This window comes from Molothrus aeneus, chromosome 2, assembly GCF_037042795.1.
Source record: "Molothrus aeneus isolate 106 chromosome 2, BPBGC_Maene_1.0, whole genome shotgun sequence".
NCBI classification, from domain to species: domain Eukaryota; kingdom Metazoa; phylum Chordata; class Aves; order Passeriformes; family Icteridae; genus Molothrus; species Molothrus aeneus.
Window position 1 is genome coordinate 59,951,147 of NC_089647.1, and position 23,016 is coordinate 59,974,162.

The following is a 23,016-nucleotide window of genomic DNA, read 5'->3' on the forward strand; positions in this document are numbered from 1 at the left end:
TTAACCACGAAAACCCTGAATGTTATCCTTCATTTACAGTTCTCAAGAGTTCTACAAAAGCTTCTTCAAAACTAAACTATTATCACTGAGCACTAGGAAGTACAAATTCCACAAAGGTACTTCTCTCATTGCACATTGCATTTTCTCCACATGCCAGTCCCTGGTAGTCCCTTTGTATTTCAAGAGTTACTTGTTACTTGCTGTGAGGCAGAGAAAGAAATAATAATCTGGGCATCATTCTCCTTGTTAGTCTTCTCTTGTGCTCTTCAGATTTAAGTCACTCTTTTCTCATGGCCATTTGTGTTTAGTTTTCAATTGCCCAAAATGTCATCATCACAACAAAAATCTCAACCTACTGAGGTGCTACCAATGCCACGTGGTCTTTGTGACTGCTCTTTTGTAGTGCACTAACAATGACAACTAAGGAAAGAAGCAAATTTAAAGACAAATGCTGCTTTGGAGGCAATTCTTTCTTTTTGTGCAAGAGTGACATGGCATATAAATTGAGAAGTAAATGTGACCGTGAAATTTGAAGGCATAAAATCTCTTTGTAAAAGTTTCAGATCATCTTAAAAGGAAGAAAGATCCCCCATTTCTTGTTCCTTCTCAAAACATGCTGCATAATCTCATTTCTAATTTCTGTTTAAATATATTGGACCAAAATTTTGCAAAAATAATTCCAATACTTTATTTCCTGAGAAACACCCTAATAAATACACAATTACAACTCACAACAACAATTATATTAAAAATTCAGGTAAAGATTAGAACACATGCACAGAAGAATACTTGTTCCACCTATCACTTAGCCATGTTGTCATTCTTTAAGTAAAAGAAAGTGTAAGACTCTTACCATCATTTTTTCAAACAGTGCTATGATTTCCCTTTCCGACAGTGGTTTTGTAGCAAAATCCTCCAGGTCCATGGGTGTGGATGACCAATCTGTAGAGTGTGACTGCTTCATATGTGGCAGAGGAGGCCTTTCTTTTTTACTTCTTGGAATTCTTATACTGGCAAATCTATCCAACTGAAAATATAAAAGGTGTAATATATCACATACTGTTTCCGTTCCGTGTAACCCTAATTAACATGGGTGTTCTTGGAAGTTGAAAATCCTTATTTTTCTGTGGTAGCTTACCTGTTCTTTAACTGCCTTATTCTAAAGGATTTTCCTAAAGATACATATGATGGTCAGTTGCCTAGCACTGGAGTTAACCAACCAGAATCCCATTACATTATAAAGAAATCATGCAGAACATCAGAATTTTACAGAAAGTTTGGAGGAATAGATATCTACAAAACCAATTTATGAAGAATTCTTTCCAAGCGTTACATGTAGAATATGAGAAAGCAGGCTGATTTACCAAAAGCATAGTTTTAAAGTGGTTTTAGTTACCCAGAAACAGCTGTACTCCTAATATGGCTACAGAATATATAGACATGCAAAGAAACTACTTTTTATTAAAAGACAAGTTGGCATAACTAAGACACTGTTCTATTTATTTTCTTTATATTTCTATTTCTTTTTGCATCATGTAATACAAAATTTAGTGCCTTTGTTCCAATTATTTAGAAAGTCATTTTGGAGAAACCATTGACTCCTCCATTAAAGCTACATAAAGTATGTTTATGATTTCATGAATGATCCTTATGACTAATCCCAAGCAGACATCAATCACTCTGGCTTTATTAACCCTTCCAAGAGCCAAAAACCTTCTTTAGAAAAGTGGTTTGGGTTGTGGGCTTTTAAACTGGTTAGATATTTACCAGCTTTTTGATCAAGAGTTACTAAATGAAACTTTAAACATTTTCCATGCTAGAGCCTGTGCTTTAAGGCACACGGAGGCAAGGACCAACAGAAGGCAAAAGCAGTGGACACCTAATGAGATGTGCTACATCATCATCTTTGTAACACCCTTTTGAACACATACAAACAGCATCACATTCCTCAACACAAAATAAAAGTTACGGAAACATTTGATGCATAAGAGATTTTGGACAAGATTTCAACCATATCAACTGACTTCCGTCTTGGAATGCTATGCAAAAATATTCTGAGGCTTCAATATATCCTTAAGATAAGTAGCTTGAGACAAGTACATCAGTTACCAAAGTAAATGACAAGTAAAATTATAATAGCATCTGTGGAATTAAGATCAGAGAGAGCAAAGAAAATCAGTAGCAAAAATTGGGTACAAGTCCTCCACTCCAGTCAGAGCAAGAATTGAGTATCAGACATCCATGAAGAGAGGTTTAGAGGAAAAATATAAAGACTTTAATTCTTCCAGTTCAAAATTGAAAAGAAACAGTTTTTGGAACATAGAAATAGATTGTAAGCTACTCACAGATGGTTGTAGAACATGCAAAAGCAGAAAATTAATATAGCATAAACATAAAAGAGCTCAGCATGGATGATGGGGCCCTTCTGTGTCACATCAAACCAGCAGGCAATGAGGAATGGCATACTCTACAGGAATAATTACATAGGCAAGACCCAGGAAGACAAAGAATGCAACAAAAGCAAAAGGGAGGCTAACATCACTGGAAGTGAAGTAGTAGTCATCAGTAACAAAAACCATCTTACATCTTGACTGGGAAGCAATTTCCCTTCCTGCTTTTAAAATCAGAAGTCTATGGTAAGCATGGGGAGATGAAGCCAGACTTCAAACTGAAGTGACTAGACAGGAATTGTAAAAAAATCCTATTATTTGAGACTTTTCTTTTCAAGCAATGTCTTTCATAAGTACTGATGAAAGGCAGCATGCCTGCTCCAAAAAATGAGTTAGCCAGTAGCTTCTCCATGCCCCCATATCTTCACTTTTAAGTGCATAACCTAAGATACAAGCCATTGTATTTGCAGCTGGTTCACATACAGACAACAGGTGTAGAGGGAAGACACTTTGGCTAAATAATGGAGTTCAGCCCATGAATCTGTGAACAGCGAACAAATTACATTTAAGACAGCTGTGCCCTAAATTCTTTTTCCAGTATCTCCTGAAAAATCTCAGTCCCTTCTTTACCGTCTGTGCTCCCCAAGTGTCTCCTCTTCCTTCTCCTGCTCCACACAGCAGCAGCAACAGAAGTTCTGGCCAGGCAGAACTGCATGCAGTGCCAGACGTCTCCAGAAACAAACCGCCCTTATTCAGGGAGAAGGGCCTATTCCTCCTTGAAAAGAGATATTTCACTTGTTCCCAATTTTAGTTTATGTTTTGGTTTTAATCTTCTCTTGAATATCTAGTAGATGTTTTGCATCATTATACATTATGCTGTAACCTTTATATTCCCCATATTCACCAAATCCTATACCACTCATCCTAGAGGAGGAAAGCACATCTTGGAATATATTTGATCAGACAGAACATTTAAGACAAATTGAGATAATAGGATTATAAATACATTTAAACATGTGTCAAAGTAATTATTTTAAATAATTTAAAACAATGCAACCTAAAAAGAAGATTCCCATACTTTAATAAAAGGGAATTCATAACAAGATTTGCACAGCAGTAGAGTGTGGATATTCTACATATACTTCCCTTTTAAATTATACACTGATAGTGCTTCAGAAAAGTTAATACTTCTCAGTATTCCACACAGGCAAATAATTTCATGGTCCACAGAAAGCACTATACAGAAAGAATAGAAATTTCATTGCTTGGGTGTAATGAAATCTACCACTGATGCTGCTGGCAATCCAAGTGCATAGAGGAGGAAACGGCAAAAAAAAGTTCAATACTCTTCCATGTTACACCAAAACATTTTAAATCAGGCTAACCAACAGGCTATAGCTAAGCTTAGCTTTGATACAGTTTCACTAGAGTTTAAAGCAGGTTTGACCTTGCATCTTTTCTATTTTTTGGTATTTTTTTTATCAATGGATACATATAGATGAATACAGCAATAGTGCTCTAGGAAATTAAGAAAAATATCTGTATGAGCCAAAATCAAGCAACCATCAAGGATGAATGGCAAGGTTTTATTGGCTTATTTCATAGGCTGACTATTATTCCACTGAGAGCTCATGAAATAAGAAAGTGATTTTATGCCCACACCATGGCCCTGAAAAGTCAAAGTTACACAGAGATCCACAATACAAACTTTCTGACTCACCACACTTACTAATCAGGTCCCTAGAAAGTAAATTTTTTTGTGCTCTGATTTTGATCTTAGTGATGACTTCTTATACCTTTCTCCATAAGAAAATAGTATATATTGAACTTACACATTTGATAATGCAGGAATCAATGGATTAGTTACTGCTAGAATAATTTTTGGCACTACAGCTTATCAAGACATCACCTATTAATAAAGCTGCTATGCATGCAGGAATGAAAGGTGTTACTTCACTGCCACCCTGCCTCCCTCATTTCTCCCTTAATTAATACATCAAAACACCTATTCCTATATTAAGAAATTCCTCAAAAATGAAATCCAGCACACACATGTAAAAAGCCACATTCATTATCACTGTAAGTGATGGCCTTAGTAACAGCACTGAAAATGGCCCTTGTGATAGCCCTGCTTCTTCCTCCTCTCCACCCTCTCCAACCTCCTTGTTCTCCTTGACTGCTTTTGCTAAATCTTTTTTGAACAGTTACCTTCATATACATTTCTTTTGCTTGTGTATAGGGCCAAGCAACACCAGCACATGTTGTTTCTCTGCTTCAGTGGCTCTGTCATCAGGCTTGAACTAACCACAGTGTCTGTCACAGTGACTAGAACAGCTGCGGGCCTGGTGTCTCACTGTCAGATTCAGAGACCTTCTCTCTCTCCTGAGGGCACTGGGCAGTGCTGGGCATGGCTCAGTAGGCCTGGGCCAGGCCCCAACACATGGCAGGAGTTCGGATCCTCCTGCATTGCCAGGGTGGCAGAACACCTTTTCCAAGGCCAAAACTGTCACTGGTTTTTCTGGATTATGCACTTGCTAGGGGTAAAGTGCAAATGCAGACCACTGCCCTAGACACTGGCCCATACAGTGCCACACACTCCTCCACTCCAAACTATCCAGCTTTTGGGCAAATGTCTGGGTGATGTTCTTAATTAAGAGTCTGATCTTAAACAAGACCTGAACCATATGTAATAATATACTGGTTCCAAGAAAAAGATCAGATTGGTTTCAAGGGTACTCAAAATCTTTAAAATTCTCAAAGGCTACTGTAATCCGTCAGGAGGAGAAGGAATGAAAGGGGGAGGGAAGAAAGATGTAGGAAGGTATTGTTAACGGGTTCAGGAGAATGCCTGTGCACAAAAAACTCAAGATGCAGTCAGAATAGCAAAGCAAGTCCATTTCATTAGTTATGTTTGCAATAAATACATACCAACCCCTGGATGTTGGAGAAGCTGCCGAGCAGAAGGAGATAGAGCACAGCTCCTGAGTGGGAGAGGCAGGAGGGCCACACACCTTCAGGGTGTTCCCTGATGAATACCATGTGCATCATGTCATCCTCTCTCCACCACCCTTACATCTCCCCCTTAGGAGTGGCCAGTTTCAACATCATCTCACATGGGGCCAGTGCATGAGATGAGGTCACAACGGCCCAGGATCACACCTCCATGCCAACAACAGCTTTATCATTCCCCTTTCACAGGATGAATTCCACTGATACATAGTTTCATTTCTGAAGGTTAGGCCTACCAACTAACAATAAGTTCTTCTTCTACATTATCTTTTTGACGCGCACAATTGCAGACCAAATACATCAGGCCTTAGACCCGTTTTCGGTCCCTGACACAGGTATCTTCCCCATAGGTTGTCTTTCTGAGGACACAACTTCTGATACCTTATTATGAAGACAGAGCATTACAGAATTATTATGGTTTAACCTAAAATATCTTACTAGAAGTATTGAACAACCTTCTTTCTTTCACTCGCATTCTCATGAAGAGACACACACATTCACATATATATAAAAAATATATTCATATATGTATGGACCATTAAGACACTGATGGTGATCACTAAGCTCAGTCTTTCAGAAGAGTTCTGATATGAAATATATACAGGTAGAAAATATTCCTTTCCTGAGTGAAAGCATAAAGCCAAGAGTATTGCTTATAGCTTTTGCTCTTTTACCGGGTGTTCTTCTCCCTCTGCCTTACAGATATGTAGGACAAAAAGTACTGCCACCCTTTATTTTCAAGTTCACGTTTTTCACTGCTTGCTATCTATATACTCAAGTAAACACATTTTCACATCTGAAAGATCTGCTCAAGTACTACAGAATAACTCAGTCTCACAGACATTTTGCCAGTCATTTTAGTCACAGAAGCCAACAGCTCAGTCATCAAAGTCTGCTGTAAAACCCTGATGCTAACAGACAACAAAAGCTTAGGGGAACATTAACAACATAGGAAGGAACAAAAGGAGAATACAAAGTGGACCAAATCCTGTGTCTTCACTTGAAATAATTATTATTCCTACTGGATAGGCAACCAACATGATGAACTGGGTTGCAACAATTTATTTCAGTATCTTCAGAACTTAAAGCAACCCACTTACCAGCAGAAATACTTCTCAAAAGATCAAAGAAGTTACTTCCAATGACTCTAAGTCAAAGACCTCTTAACATATTTTTCCTCCTTGAAGCTCCAGAAGATTAAAAAAGTATATTCTTTCTTTTACAGTCAAATTGCTCTACAAGATTAACTTCTTAGTATGTGAGAAATTCCACAGCTAGCAGTAGAGCTTTTAGGAAGAGCAAGACTTGCATAAACCAAGATACACAGAAGAATCCCTTTGATAAAATGACTTCTTATTCCTAATAAACTCAATCTCAGAGATTATTTTACCAATCTTTAAATTTATAGACTTTAGACTTGTGCACAATCACATCCTAAAAGTGTAGACAATATTTCACTCTGAATCTTATTTCTCTATATACTGAAAATTATACAGCCTTTCTAATCTTTAAAGCAGTTGCTACGAAATCAGCATAATTTGATGCTCCAAGTAATTTTAGTATGTTTTTCTTTTTTGTCTACATAAGATATCTTTTAATAAAATTCTGTTAATATGGAGGTTTTTTTAACCTTTCTGAGTCTTAACTCTCTTCTCTCTCTGCCACCGCTGAGACAGGCATGCCAGCAAACTGCATCTCAGGAAGATCCTCACCCCCAATAGGCAGGAGGGGACCTAAGAGACAGGGAGAATGGAGGTAGGTCCCTGCTTGGGGTGCCAGGTGAATCCCCTCCCAGCCTACCAAGGGAGCTGTCCCAATACATCTTTGTGAGCAGAGAAGGACTAGTGGGTGATATGGTGTGCATGGTGGCCATTTTGGGCACAAGCAGTACAACATTGATAAAGTTCTCAATTCTGAATCAAGTAAGGATGGGCACCAGAAGAATTGCTGCTTTGGGCTTCAGGCAGGCAGATTTTTACTTTTTAGGACATGGACTGACAAAGCCCCTTGGAATCAATTCTGGAGGGTAAAGAAGTCCAGGAAGGCTGAAGATACAGAATAAGGAAATAAGGTAATAAGGAAAATTTTAAAGATACAGAAGCAGGCTGTCCCCATATGCCATAAGGAAATCCAGTGGAGAAAAAGACCAGCCTGGCTAAACAGAGAACTTTAGGCTGAAACTCAGGCTGCAGGGGAGAAGTAAGAGGGAAGAGGGGAAAAAAAAAGCGTATCACTTCTGGAAGGAGGGTCAGATAACTTGGGGGGACTACAAGGATGTTGTAAGGTTATGTAAGGTGAAAAAGTAGAAGAGTCAAAGCCAAACTGGAACCTGGTCACTGTTGTTACAGACAACAAAAGTTTCAATGAATACATTACCAGCAAAGTACAGCTATGGAGAGTCTCCATTCTTTGCTGGTTGCAGATGGTAGTGTAGTGTCCAAGGATGACAAAAAGGCTGAGGTATTTAATGCCTTCTTCACCTCAGTCTTTAATACCAAAACCAGTTGTGCTCAGCAAACCCAACTCCCAGAGATTAAAGTTAGGGATGGGAAGCCAAGTGAAGCCCCCATAATCCAGGAGGAAATGGCTAGTGATCTGCTGTGCAAGTTAAACACCCACAAGTCTATGGGCATGGATAGGATGTACCAGGGAATAATGACAGAGCTGGTAAAAGAGCTCGCCAATTCCACTTTCAAACATTTACCAGCAGTCCTGATTATTTGGAGAACTTCCAGTTGACTGTAAATTAGCAAATATAAAGGCCACCTAAAAGAAGTATTGGAAAGATGATCCAAGGAACCACAAGCCTGTCAAACTAACCTAGGTACCAGGGGAAGTCTTGGAACAGATCATCCTGAGTGTCAGTATACAGAATGTACAGGACAATTAGGACATCAGGCCCAGCCAGCATGGGTTTGGGAAAGGCAGGTCCTGCCTGACCAACCTCATCTCCTTCTATGATCATTTGACCTAGTCAGTGGATAAGGGAAAGGCTGTGGACGGTGCTTCCCTAGACTTCACTAAGGCATTTCACACCATTTCCCACAGCATTCCCATGGAGAAACTGGCTGCTCGTGGCTTGGACAGGTACATTCTTTGCTGGGTGAAAAACTGTTTGGATGGCTGAATCCAGGGAGTGGTAGTGAATGATGCCACATCAAGCTGCTATCTGGTCACAAGTGGGGTTCCCCAAGGCTCAGTATTGGGGCCAGTCCTGTTAAATATCTTCATCAGTGATCTGGACTGAGGGGTTAAGTGCTCTCTCAGTTAGTATGCAGACGACACCACACTGGTTGACAAGTGTTGATCTGTTGGAAGGCAGGAAGGCTCTGCAGAGGAATCTGGACAGGTTGGATCAATGGACTGCGGACAGCAGCCTGATGTTCAAATAAATCCAAGTGCCAGATCCTGAATCTGGGTCACACAAAACCCCTTGCAGAGCTACAGGCTGAGGTCAGAGTGGCTGGAACATGGCCAAGCAGAAAAGGACCTGGAGGTGCTAGTTGACAGTGGCTGAAATGAGCCAGCATGTGTCTAGGCAGCCAAGGCCAATGGCATCCTGGCCTGTATCAGAAATAGTGTGGCCTCCAGGACCAGGACAGTGACCATCTCGCTGGTGATGCTCTGGTGAGACTACACTTCAATCCTGTGTTCAGTTTTGGGCCCCTCACTACAAAAAAGGCATTGAGGTGCTGGAGTGTGTTTAGAGCTGGTGAAAGAAGGGTCTAGAAAGCAAGTCCTATGAGGAGCAGCTGAGGGAGCTGGGGATGTTTATGTTGGAGTAGAAGAGGTTCAAGGGGGATCCCACTGCTCTGTACAAATACCTGAAAGAAGGTTTTAGCAAGGTGGGATGTGGCCTCTTCCACCATCTCAAGTGAAAGGATGGGAGGAAATGGCTTTAAGTTGCACCCAGGGAGGTTCAGATTGGACATTAGGAAAAAAATTACTGCCAGAGTAGTTAAGCATTAGAATGAGTTGCCCAGGAGCATGATGGAGTAACCATCTCTGGAATTGTTCACAAGACACCTGGAAGTGGCACTTGATATAGTTTAGGGGTGATTATGGTGGTGCTATGTTGACAGTAGAACTACATGATCTTGAAGGTATCTTCAAACATTGATGATTCTGTGATTGTTGGAATATGGAGCACTTGGGAGAGATAATTTGATATCTCAGCTACCTGCTTTCCATTTCCCTGTGGAGCAAGAATGCAATTGCCATCTTTCCAGATAGCAAACAATCAAGCTAAAAGAAGCACCTGTGTAAAAACCAAGGTTTTTGAACTTAATGAGGATTTATCACTAAAAGTAGACAATTCATCAGCATCTCACAAATAATCCAATTTAGGTATTGAGAAACAGCCTGCATTTTTAGATTCTCAACATGCTGCTAACATACCTGAATTTAAAAACAAAAGAAGTTCCTTGTCACTAACATACAACTGTATTTGTAAGAAATGGGTTGGGAAATATAAATATTTCATAAAGCATAATGAAGCAGTAAGTTAACATGCAAGCAATTGCCCATGAGAAGAAAGGAAATATATTATTTCATTGAAAGCTACAAAATCCAGTCATCTTAAACCTTCAATTTCTTTACCTTCTCTTACTACAAATTTTGTCCTTGTCCCAAAATCACACACAGAAAGATTAAACCAACAAAAAACTGAGAGGAATAAAAAGTGTCCATTTGAAAACATACCCTCATTCCAAGATGATTCTGCAAGTAAACAGAATATCCCCCCGACATGTATTCAAATGTTCTCAAATGTTGTGGTGCTGTAATTTATTTCACTGTTAGCCTTTTACTAAATAGCTGTCATTCCCCTTTTCAAAAATATATATTCATATGAACAATTTGGTACTATCCTGCAAATGAGGTTTCATTACTCTGTGAAGGGGCCTTTTTCATGCTCTGAGAAATTTAAAGAGTTGGGGCAAAGTTTGGTTACTACAGAGATGACAGACTTTTTGTTCTTATCCCCAAAATCCACAATAAACCTGCCAATTTTTTGGGGCTACGATTACAAGCTGGACAAGTCCAATAAGCTTTGTAAAGTGCAAAAAGGCAGCAGTCTAGCCTCCTTAAAAGGAAAAAAATGCACCTCACAAAAACAAACAGCAAGATCTCGTGTATCCCAACTACAGCACTTACACAACATTATCAAAACTTGTTTTCTAGTTACCAAAAAATAATTTTGCTTTCAGAAAGCTGATAGTATTTTCTTAGTCTTTCAAGATAAACACAAGTTTATACAATCAAACTTGTATTATCAGTCAGTTAAACTTGCATTATCAGCCAGGCAAACTCAAATTTCTTAATCACGATTTCCATCCAATGAAATTCTGCTAAGGAAATAGAAAGAGATGATTTAAGTAAAACTAAGACTGATAGACATAAATCTCTCTGCAGTTCAGCTCCCAGCTACACACAGAAGTACTTTCGCGAGAACTCTGTATAGCACTGAAGTCATAACAGCTGATCTTTAGGTGATGACAAAACATTACTTCCTAGGCAAATTCAAAGACTTTGTAAAATTATGTATTTTAAGAAAAAAAAATATTATGCACAAAAGAATAGTACAGGAAGTGAAATAGGTAACTTCAAGAGCAAGAAAAAAATCTGGTTTATGGTTAGATACAGAACCTCATCTCTGATCAAATTTGAGAAACAGTGTTAAACATGACACTGAATATACTTAAGGTACTTTGAACAAGCAATAATGAGTTTCACAAGCAAATGTTACTTTGTTAAACATGTTATTTTAAACTAGCCATGCAGCCTAAGTAACTTTGATATTAAACATGCAATCACAGATATCTTAACTATACTGCATGTAGATTGGCACAATTACCTGTGTCAGGCTCATTTAGCTGTGATTAGAGCATACTTCAAAGCCATCCATACATTTTTGCTACTTATACTGATTATGTTACAGCTAATTACCAGTTCAGTGAGACTTTGCCAATTAACTAAATTATCCTCAAAGTTAAGATAGTTTCCTGTATTAGTAAGGTTATTTTTATTGCATTAGCAGTAAGGTTATTTGCTTAGCCCAGCCAAAGCAAAACTGAAGTTGTCTTACCACATCATCTGTCAGTGTCTTGATATTTAAGTGCTGTAAATCAAACAGGAAAGCAGTCATGTCAAAATTGTTCAGTAAAAAAAAAAATTAAGCTTATAGTTACTTTAATTCAAAATCACATGGAAGGTAAACAGTGTTGAATCCTGACACCTGAAATGAACCAAGTTTCTTGGCAAGTTGTACTTTGCTGGTTTACAATGCACAGCAAGTTATACAGATTTTAAAAATCTTCCATTTGATCCTCCAACAGAATATCAAAAGACTGTGAACCAAACACAGCTTGAAAGAAGTTGTGTTTTATTATATTTCATAACTAAATTATGCTTTATAGCTTAATATACAGACAACCTACGCATTCGAAATTCAGATACAAGACATGTGTCTTCTCAAGATGGCTGTGGGGACACCAACAACAAATCATCCAGAGATTTCAAACTCAATAAGAGAACACAGAGCTCCTCAAGAATTCAAAACTATCCATCAAGCTGCAACACTCAAACTACTCACATTGTTGAACAGTCTCAAGTAATGCCTCTGTGTAATGCAAGTAATGCGAGCAGAACATGAACTTGCGAGCAGAAACTGAACATTTAATAATAGGAGCATCCAAAAAAATCTATAGATCACTCAAAACAGTAGTTTCTGAACCAATATTTGCTCTCCACTGCATATTTACAAACACAGCAAGTGTTAGGATGTACAGCTCTTACACAAAACCAAAGAGCAGCACAGAACATTGGCAACGGATGAGTCAGTATTGCAGGGATCTCATGTATCATTTTTATGAGGAGGCTAAGACCAGACTAAGCAGGAAAATATCAAGAATGTGAAGTCAGATACTTATTGAGGTAGACTCTTACCCTTCTCTTAGATTCCCCTCTCTGCCTAGTGTACACAGCTTGGCCACAGCTACAGCAACTGTCAACAACTATATCCTAATTAACAGATTTGGAAACTCTTCACCAAGTCAACAATAATTGGCTATCACTCTCTACAGCCTGAAAGGAGGTTTTAGCAAGGTAAGGGTCAGTCGCTTCTCTCAGTTAACACCCAATAGAACACAAGAAAATGGTGTCAAGTTAAACCACTGGAGGTTAGCTTAGATATTAGGAAAAATTTATTCACTGAAAAGGTAGTCAGGCATTGGAGCAGGCTGCCCAGGGAAATGTGGAATCAACATCTCTGGAAGTGTTCAAAAGGCAGACAGAGACATAACACTTGAGTTTGGCAGCAAAAGTAGTGGTGCTAGGTTAATGATAATGATCTCAGAGGCTTCCAACTTTAATGGTTCTATGATTGTGACCATTACTTCTGACATCTTCTCTGGCTCATCCCTCAGAATTAAAGAACAATATGTGTTAAGTCAAATAGTATCACACAATAGGTCTAGTCTGAAAAGTGTCAAGAAACTGAGGAAGAAGTGTCTGATGAATGGTTATGGAGTTAAAAATAAAAGACAAATGAGGTGCAAGGAAACACAGTATTCAGTGACACACTACATTCTTACAAACAAAAAAAAATTGTTTAAAAAGGTGCTAGGTCACTACTGAACCTTTATGATAATTCCATTCCATGTTCTAATAGGTGAGGATTTGTAATAAAATCCTAGAAAAGAACTATTCCAATCCAACCAGGAGACTGAAGATCTGTATCCCAGTCTTCTCACTGGTGTTCTCCTGCCACAGGGGTAGATCAGACTTTTGCCTCACACACTGCTATAGAACTGGGGTTTATTACTTGCTTTTCCCATTCTGCTAATTATCTGCAAAGACAGTAAAAGTGTTAACTGGTGTCATTTGCAAAAGCTCATGACTTTTCATTTACCAAGGTTTGGTATAATACTTCTATCCTTAAGTGAGCAAAACTGCAAGAGAAAACACTAACATATGGTCTGACAGTGCAACTAGGTAGAGAAGAACATGAAAATTTATTCCTTTTTTATACAGATGACTTAAATCACTAAGCCTTAAGCAATGCACAAATACCATCATGGAGCTCCTCTAACATGGCAGGAGATTACATAATCTGCTTAGAATGAAAATCACCTGCATTCTATGCTTTGAATGGAAATTCAAGATTCACGTCAAACTCATGTACACTCCACTAAAAAAAATGCAGGAAAGCAACAACATCAGGTTCATTTCCACTTAAGAACAGATGTTGGATGTTTTGCAATTGCTCCATACAAGACACCATCATCATGCAGGTAACCAGGCAATTTCAGATTCAGGTTTTGTTCTTTGAAAAAGACAGAAGTTAGTGGGATAGTTCAAGCCAGTATTTTATTTTTCATTTAAGTAATGAAATTCAGCAGTGCAATTTAGTATGGCAACGAGTGAAAATCTTCCCATTTTGTATATCAGAACACCTCACTGACCCAAGTCATCTGAGTAATTAGTGAAAAAACTACCACACAACCAAGTAAGGGCACCAAAACAGTACAACAAATTCAACATAGATATGAGCCTCCTCTCAAAGTCTTCATCTTACTGGATACCTAGTACAGAGGTCTAAAAATATCAGCATTTCTTTCATAAAAAGTTGTGGAGACTAGTTCGAAGGCAAGTGCAAAAAGCAGGTTCTTAAGGAAGAATCTACTTAACCAGCATCAAATATCAACACTGGTGACGTATTTAGAGACTTTATAGAGGAGAAGAAATGCCATGCAAACTACAACCTAATGTTCAGCTCTTTCAGAATTCAAAAGGCTGAATGACTTGCTGTAAGACATCTCTAAAGACTTCTTTAGTAAACTTTATGTTATAATGCTTCTCAGTCAGAGGAGCTGGTTAAAACGGAACTGGGGATCTCTTTTTCCCCTCTCCCTCACCAAGTCCTTCTCTTCTGAGAAGGCTGTAAAAGGTAAAATCAATTGACAGCTTTACTGGTCTTCTATAGCATTCAAGGATACAGATATGTAGAACATTGCATGTGGTCCTAACAACAAAAACCACATCAAAGAAACTTACCACACTGGATCTTTTAATGGCATTGCACAGGAGTGCTGTGGCTCAAGAACAAGAGCATATTTTTACTCTTGACAGCCAAAGGAAACATATTTCTAGTAAGGGTACAAATAACTAGACTAGGAGTCAGGTAAATACCAGGTAGAGGCTGGAGTGCTTTATTACCACAGAGACGTATTTCTATTTTCAGGCTCAGATATATCAGCTCACAAAAGACACATTCTGCTCAAGTGAATAGGTTGCCTTAAACACAGGCCCGCAAGTAAATAAATATGACTTAAGTAATATTCCTATAATATTCAGTCACTGCTAAAAACATTAAGTAATTTTACAGAATACTGCTTCAATGCTACAGCGGATGAAAATATTTCTATGTTATTCTGAGCCTTCCATTAACTACTCCACAATAACAAAATTATTGATTTGAAGGCATAGGAGCTATGTACAAGTGTTCCTCTAGTCTGTTTATCATGTAGAAAGTAGATATGCAAACCTGAAACACAAATTATCAATATTTTAAGTATGCTGACATTGTGTTTCTAGTCAGAGATATACGAAAGCACTAAGAGATTAAAGAGTTACGTAGGACAGTTCAGAAGGAGAGACTTGTCAGTTGCACCTACAGTTAAAAAAGCAGAAGTAACACCATTGCTTAGTCTTCAGATATACAAACACTTTTATAAACTAAATTTTAAAATTGCACTCCTCAGTGTACCTTAGTTTTTAGTCTAGGACATGAGTAAGAGGTCATTTTGTTTTGCAATTGAGTAGAAGCAGTTCTCTTAAAGCTAAGTCCAAGGAGTAAGAAACGCACAGGTATATCATTTTTGAAGAAAGCAAGCAATCTGACAGAATCAGCCCTTATGGGAGATGATGTCCCTCAGTCATACTGTTAAATAACCAGTGTCATAAGACAGAGGATATACACACACATGCAGCATGTGATACAGTGTTCTTGATGAGCTGGCAAAACTCCAAAGATAGTGAGAGTCTTAAACAGAAGCTGAAAGGTACAACAGGATACAAGGGCTGAGTTTCACAGCACAAGCACAGCAACAAGATGACTGCTCCTGAGACAGAAAGAGTACTGTGCCTCTTGAAAAGCTCACACATGATGAAGACAGGTGTGAGGCAACTTTCACACCACCCAGCTAAAGGAAGCCAAACACTATTAAGCTTCATATACATCCACAGTAAAGAATCTTATTGTCATACTTATGCCTGAAAAACTAGGCAAGAAAACTGTACTCCACAGAATAAGGCCTATGGAGCAGATATTTTTTTATTCAGCGCCAGGAGCGAGTGGGATAGCTCCACCACAAACTCACTCTTTCATTCTTCGCACAATATAAGCTTTTATACTTTTTCTACTTAATGTGCATATTATGCTTTCCTAACCTTCACATTGTAACATATTTTCTAATTACATATTTTCTAATTATCATATTCCAATTTCTAATTTCATATTTTCTAACAATTACATAAGCTCTTGTAGCACATATGTGGTTTCTGAACAAGGTGGTCATCAGCCTCCTGGTGGTCGTTTTGGATGAAGGCTCAGAAGTCTTCCTCGGGTGTGAACTTTTCACCTCTGTCTCTGCACATGCTCTATAAGCTTGTCTGCTCAAACAGCCAGTGGTTAGCTTTTTGCAGTTAGCTTGCTCTGCTAAATTTGCTAATTTCTAAAAAAATGCTTCATTCACACACCCTGTTACAAAGTAACTACTTCTTTCCGCCCAGCTACAGCTTTTTGCACAGCTCCAGCATTATCTCGCTGCCTCGGCATCAAAAGCAAGGAAGGGAGGAGGGGCGAACCAGGGAGGGTGATGGGGCAACATTATCTCGTTGCCCATGTATCAATACACAAGATGATTATGATCTATATTGCACATCCAAACAGCAGTACATACTTGAAGTTCATCTGCTAGATAGAATGTAATAACTTGAGGGATTGCCTATATAATTACCCCAGTCAAATCCAGGTAGAGACAGTGAAGCAAAGCAATGACAAATCCTACTTAATTGGATCAACAGTACTAGTCCGATGTTTTGTGTCATTACATCTATTTCCCTGTCTTTACATATGCATATTTATGGACAAAATTCTCTCTAGGTGTGGTACGAGCAGTTCAGGCAAACAGGATCAGAATTCAGGAGAATGACATCTCACATTGGACTCTGATCCCATGTCTTCAGCTTTTCCACCAGCACTACAGGGCAGTGTGGCCTGGAACCAGTGAAGACTAGCCTAGTACAATACTGAGTATAGTCTGTATCATCTAAGAGTTTTGGCACTCCACCAAAGGGAGCATGGCACCATCTTTTCACCATGGCACAAGCACAAAGTGATGTTGCTCATCTAACTTTCTGAATGAAAGCAGGTAGTTTAAACACAGATTGTTTGGTACTTAAACTCAGATCATGCCTGGCAGGGATGGGCATTGTTAGTATAACAGAAAGACCAACAAAATATGAACACTGAAACAAGACCAACGAAGACTAGGGATGTTCATATAAACACATAATCCCCTCTGCACCTTTGTAAATTCTAAAGTGAACAAGAATGCATTGCCATTAACATTATCACCAAAAAAAGATTCAACATTAGCTGGTTTTTTCCCCCAAAGGATATTCTCCAGCAGAAACACAAGTAGAAGAACAAATCAAGGACTGAAAGAAACCTGTAGACTCAGAGAAAAGTTAATTGGATGATTACAGAAAATGCTATCACTTTAGGATCTCCTTTGTAACAATATTCCCTTAGTAATTTTGCTACCTCAGTCTGAAAATGCAACTTACAAACTGCACACCATTTCTTGCTTTTAATTTCCAATATACTACTTCAGCATTTAGATAATGGCTTTATCACACACTCTGTCTCTATTGCTTGAAAAGCAGTCTGAAAAGCAATCAGGAGCAAAACTACCTTAACATGACAGGTTCTACACAGTGATATTCTTTAGGCATTGATGAGTTAAATGCAAAATTGGTGCTTACAGGTAAGATCATATAACAAAGTGCTAGAACACAGCACTAAAATTTAGTATCATAACCCACAGTGTTAATTCATGCCAACAAAAATAACAGCATGAAGAATTTACAATTTTACAAAGCTGCGATAAAGTGCTTTAGGTAACATCTGTTCAGCAATCATTTCTTTAAAAGACTAATTTAGATTCAAGGTCTTACACTGCGGCATAACTGCAGCAATAATTCAGTCACTTTGTAATTAAAGATATTGACACAGATTGGTCTTACCTTTCTACTCTATGCCAGAGAAATGGAAGTGCTTTTCCTCTTAACTACATCTTTCTTTGATTTATAGACACTGTTAAATGCAACTGTTAATTTGTCTATTTTTAACAGATTGGTGTAAACAAACCCTTCTTGACTCATAAATTTCATAAAGAACTTAATCAAAAACATAACCTGAAAGGCACTGAAGTCAGGTCAACACTATACTGAAATTAATAGAAACACCTCTAATTTGAGCTAGAAATTGAAGTTGATCTCTTGAGGATCACTGTCTACAATATGTAGTATCTGCAAAGTGCAGCTGGAAGTCACATAATACAGCACGCACTGTAATGTTTTTCAAACATTAATAAGGTGGGGGGGGGTGGGAATCAAGGAGAGCAAGTGGCAAACAATTGCTTTTTGCTCCACCTTGCCCTAGCAGATTTCAGAAGTTTCTTGCTCAATCAATGTATACATAGAGAACAGGTGAAATATCTGCCATCCTGTAGATTTCCTCTTTTCACAAGATCCCACAAGGGGTTTAGGGATGAGCTTTCAATAAGCTGAAGTAGCACAGAAATTCTTTTACCCTTTTAGAAGTCTCACTCCTCTAAAAATTTGGACCTGTTGAACAAAGTCATGCTGGTATGTGCCTCAAAATGAACCATCACTCTTTCAAAAAAAGTATCTAAAATTATTCTGCAAAAGAACCAAGACAACTGAGACTTGAAACTCATTCACTTCTTTTGAGAAGCTAGTTTATTCAAAAAGAGTCCATCAAGGCCTCATTTGACAGGGCTAAACAGTTATAGTGGCTGATTCCAATGCCTCTTTCTCCCCCCTCCACCCCTCATATGCAGTGGGTTTTTAAAAACTGTATTTTCCTCATTTAAAAAAGAATTTTCTTTAGAAGGGAGAAAAAAGATGAGATGCATGTTAATGATGTCACCTTTGTCAATAAGCAATCCAATTTCACCTCAAGGTTTGTCAGGGAATCAAAATTATTTTCCAGATTAGCATATCTGCTATGACAGATCAATATGTTGTATTGACTGGAAGGGTCCAACCTGGAACTTATTTTCAAGCCTTGAACACTAAGAAATATTACATTCACATAATCTGTATTACTTGAGGTCAATAAATCTAACAGCTACTTTAATCTGACAAACGTACACAGATAGAAATAATACTGAGGTAACATGAGGTATGGCACTGTAAATACCCCAAACAGAGAAAAGGGCATAAGCTAAATCTAAAACTGGATTACAGAGAGCCCAAAGGCATGAGAGCCAGGCTTTACACATTTAGACACAAAACTAATATAACTATTAAAATTACATTGAAGATGTATTACAGAAAGAGTTAGATGCAAAGAAGTCAAGTTGGAAAATACCTCTAAGATCATCAAGTCCCAACCATAAACCAAACACTGCCAAGTCCATCACTAAACCACATCCTAATGTGCCACACCTACGTATCTTTTCAACACCTTAGGAGATGGTGACTCAACCACTTCTCTGGGCAGCCTCTTTCAGTGCCTGACCACCTTTTCAGTGAAGAAAGTTTACTTAATATCCAATCTAAACCTACTCTGGTGCAACTTGAGGCCCTTTCCTCTTGCTCTGTCACTTGTTACTAAGGTGAGGACACTGACCTCCACCTCACTACAGCCTCCTTCCGGGCAGTTGTAGAGACAATAAGGTCACCCCGTGAGTTTATGGCACACCTAGAATACAATCCATGTTCAATCCATAAATCTTCAGTCCCTATCAACATCCAAGGATAAAATCTTTGTTTAAGGCATTATTTAAAGATGAAAAATAGGACTATCGTTAGGACCATGATGCTTTTGAAAATTGCAGTTTGACAAAGCATTTTCATGAATTAAGGACATTCTCATCTATCCCCGCTTGAAGAGAAACTGGGCAGGGGAACAGGAAGCAGCAAAAAAAAAAATTATCGAAATTCACACCTACCTACAAGATTATTATATTCCCTATAAACCTGAGTCAGAACCCCAAATTCAGCCCCCTTTATTTTCTGTAGCTGTGACTTCAACACCATGCCCTTAAAAACCAGTCAGCTGATACCTATATTGACACATTATCAAAATCACCCTTGCAGAGCCTGGCAATCCTAGACATATGCCCAACAGGCTCACCTGCACCAGAGAAAAGGCCTTCTTTCACTGAAAAGATGAGATTTCATCTAAGAAAAAAGTCTCAATGGCTTTTATCACATATCTATCTATAGATAGACATATCTATCACATTCTTCTCCCTATAAACTATTGTACTGCCATTTTAACACGATTAGCAAAACTGAACGTGATGGCAACACACTACTTCTGTTTTAGCACATAATTATAGGAAAAAATGAAAACCATTGTGATATCTGCATAAGAACTTAAAAGTTAAAGTACTGGTAGTAAGTGAAACCTCTCAACCCAGAGCTCTTGTCAGTCACAAACACACAAAAATCAATGACTCTCACAAAAGGAATAATCCAACCCTCAACTCACACAGCAACACCATCCAATCTTTTACAGTGGCCAGACCACGTGGCGTTCTCCTCACAGATCATATACTAAAGCATGCTGTGAGTGACTGGGGAGATCTGGGGCCATGAGACATTTTGGGGTACGTGTGTGTAGGGCAAGGGGCTGGTTGGCCATTGCCTTGGTGAGGTGATGCCCTGCTCTGCACACACACCCCACTCCTGGAGTATCCCAGCCCCACACTGGCTGCCAATTCCTGGCACAGAGGAGGCACTGCTCCACACCTGGCCTCTGGAGCCCCTAACCCAGCTCCTGAGTGGCCAAACAAACAGAAGTCCCACCTGGGGGAGGGGCCCCAGAAGGCCAAGGGGTATTTAAAGCTGAACCCAAGGCAAGCACATGTTTTCACCCTACCTCCTCTTGGAACTTCTGTCAGCTGAGCACTGCTGGAACCCAGCAGCTGGTAGCTATACGTGTCCTTTTTTATGTCTTTTTTGTCGTGCTCTCCTTTTTCGTTTAATTCCCACTTCTTAGAATTTCTGAGTAACTTAATAGGGCCTAAAGTCTGCCAAGTCGAATGGGCTAAGTTAATGCTTAGAGATGAACTTTATGTTGATTGAATGTTGCACTAAACCTTTTGCCAAAGATCTTTGATTGTCTGAGGTTGCCAGTAAAGTCTTTTTTGATGTTTTGACCTCTTGAGAATATCTTGCTGCTATTTCTCCTGGACATCTAACTCAGAATACAGGAACAATCATGAGCCCTTTTGAAAGCCTCATCAGGTGAGGGGCCATGTCACCTGCCTGACTAAAACACACGTGTCCCCAGTGGATAGATACACAGCCACTTACGAAGCCAAGCAAATAGCTCTTGGTCAGTTTCATTTATGCCCATTCTCACATGCAGAAAAAGGCACAGGAACATGGTTCAAACAGTAGCCTCTGCAGCCACAATACAAAAAGATTGCAGCAAACAGGAATATTCCAGGAGCAAGGTGTGACCTTCCAGAACAGGTCTGGCCAGCCTGTTTGATACCATTTATTGGCTAACTTTTTTGAACCTGTGCACCAGTGCCAGGCACTCAAGTACTGAACATTTCATAAATACACCTTAGAATCAAGTGTCTAATATAAGCGTTATAGCATCTCTTTTGTAATTATGTAACAAAAACAGTTTAGAGCAGGTGGGATCAGCACCACCTAAATATGAGCACGGGGTGAATTTCCTCTGCATGCAGCAGATACTCCCTGAAAGGAGGTTGTATCCAGGTGGGATCAGCCCCTTCTCCCTGACAACCAGCGACAGGATAAGAGGACACAGTCTCAAACTACACCACAGGATGTTTAGGCTGGACATAATGAGGAATTTCTTCACAGAAAGGGTGATGAGACATTGGAATGGGCTGCCCTGGGAGGTGGTGGAGTCACCATCCCTGAAAGTGTTTAAGGAAAGACTCAACACAGCACTTGGTGCCATGGTCTAGTTGGCATGGTGGTGGTCAGTCACAGATTAGATTCGATGATTTCAGAGGTGTTTTCCAACCCAACTGATTGCGTGGATACAAGGCCTGTAGAATATATGCTGGTCTCAACTCTAATGCTTGGAATTTTCATCATGTCCAAACAAAAACTGGTTATTTCTGGGTACACTTTGGTTAGAGCACATCTTGCAGACACATTCTCTCGTGACAAGCCACCTTGAGTTTCCCAATTTCTTGGTGTGCTAGCCAAAAGCTTGTAAAAGCAGGCCTACGGAAGAGAACTATACTAAGTCCTTTAAATTCAAAGACAGTTTTTACACTGTAGAGTTTATATCACTCAAGTTAAAAAAAAAAACCCACACAAAACCACAAAAAAATCCCACAACAACAACAAAACAAACTCCGCAGTCCTATTAGATATAACACCGTTTACACACACATTAAGAGGGGAAGTCTGTTCTATTCCCCTTGCAACCATAGCTGGCATGCAGCAAGCAAAGGCAATTGTGATGAAGCACTCGGGAGAGAGCTGAAAACTTGCTGCGTCCTTTCACACGGGCAAGCAAGAGGCGAGCTGGACTAGGCGGGATCAGCCTTGGAAGCCCAGCTGAACTTGACTGTGCCACGTATTCCCCCTCAGTGCCCGGTCTCGGCGGGCCCCAGGCAGTGACTGGCCCCGGAGAGGACGGCGAGAGGGAGACGGGGGTATCACCGCCCGGCCGGGCCCCCTCGGCACAGGCCCGCCAGGCCCCACTCCTCGGGCACCCCCGCCGCGGGACCGGCTCGTACTTACGAATTTGGGCTTCCTGCTGTCCGCCGCCTCCTCGGGGCCCCCGGCGCTCCCGGTGCCCGGCGGGCCCTTCCGACGGAGCCCCTTGTTCTCCCGCCCGCCGCGACCCGGCGGTGGGGACGGGGCGCAGTAGCGCGGCCGCGGCGGCTCCATGGCCGCGCACGGGCGAGGCAGGGACATGGGCAGAGGGCAGCGCCGGCCACGATCGGGCCCAGGCCCGGCGGCCCCGGCCGAGCTGGGCGCCCGCGATTAGCGCGGCTTAGCTGGGCTCGGCCAGCAGGGCGCCGCGGGGGGAGGAGCGGGGCTGAGCGCTAAAGCCGCGGCCTCAGCGCAGCGCAGGATTTAGCCGGGAGAAGCTCCTAAATCCCGCCACGCCCGCGCCGCGCGCTCCCAACGGCCGCGGCTGGCGGAGCGCGGCAACGTCCGCGCCGTCCGAACCGTCCCGCCACCGCCGGCCCCGCCCCCGCCCGCCCGCCCCGGCCAATCCGCGCCCGCGCGGCCGCGGCGGCGCCTCCCGGTTGGCGGGAGCTGCGCCCGTCTGCGGTGAGTCAGCCGCTCGCGC

At 40.3% G+C, this 23,016-nt stretch overlaps 1 protein-coding gene across 1 annotated transcript in view; it reads right to left on the reverse strand.

Annotated features, from left to right (window-relative positions):
* Window positions 1-22,607, reverse strand: part of DIAPH3 (diaphanous related formin 3) — a 213,752-nt gene extending 191,145 nt beyond the window's left edge. Inside the window, exons 1-3 of the mRNA XM_066571453.1 lie at window positions 22,458-22,607; window positions 11,485-11,517; window positions 854-1,027 (exon numbers count right to left, since the gene is read on the reverse strand). Coding sequence (XP_066427550.1) covers window positions 854-1,027; window positions 11,485-11,517; window positions 22,458-22,607 — 357 coding nt within the window. The remainder of the gene's footprint in view (window positions 1-853; window positions 1,028-11,484; window positions 11,518-22,457) is intronic.
* Window positions 22,608-23,016: the final 409 nt, after the last annotated feature.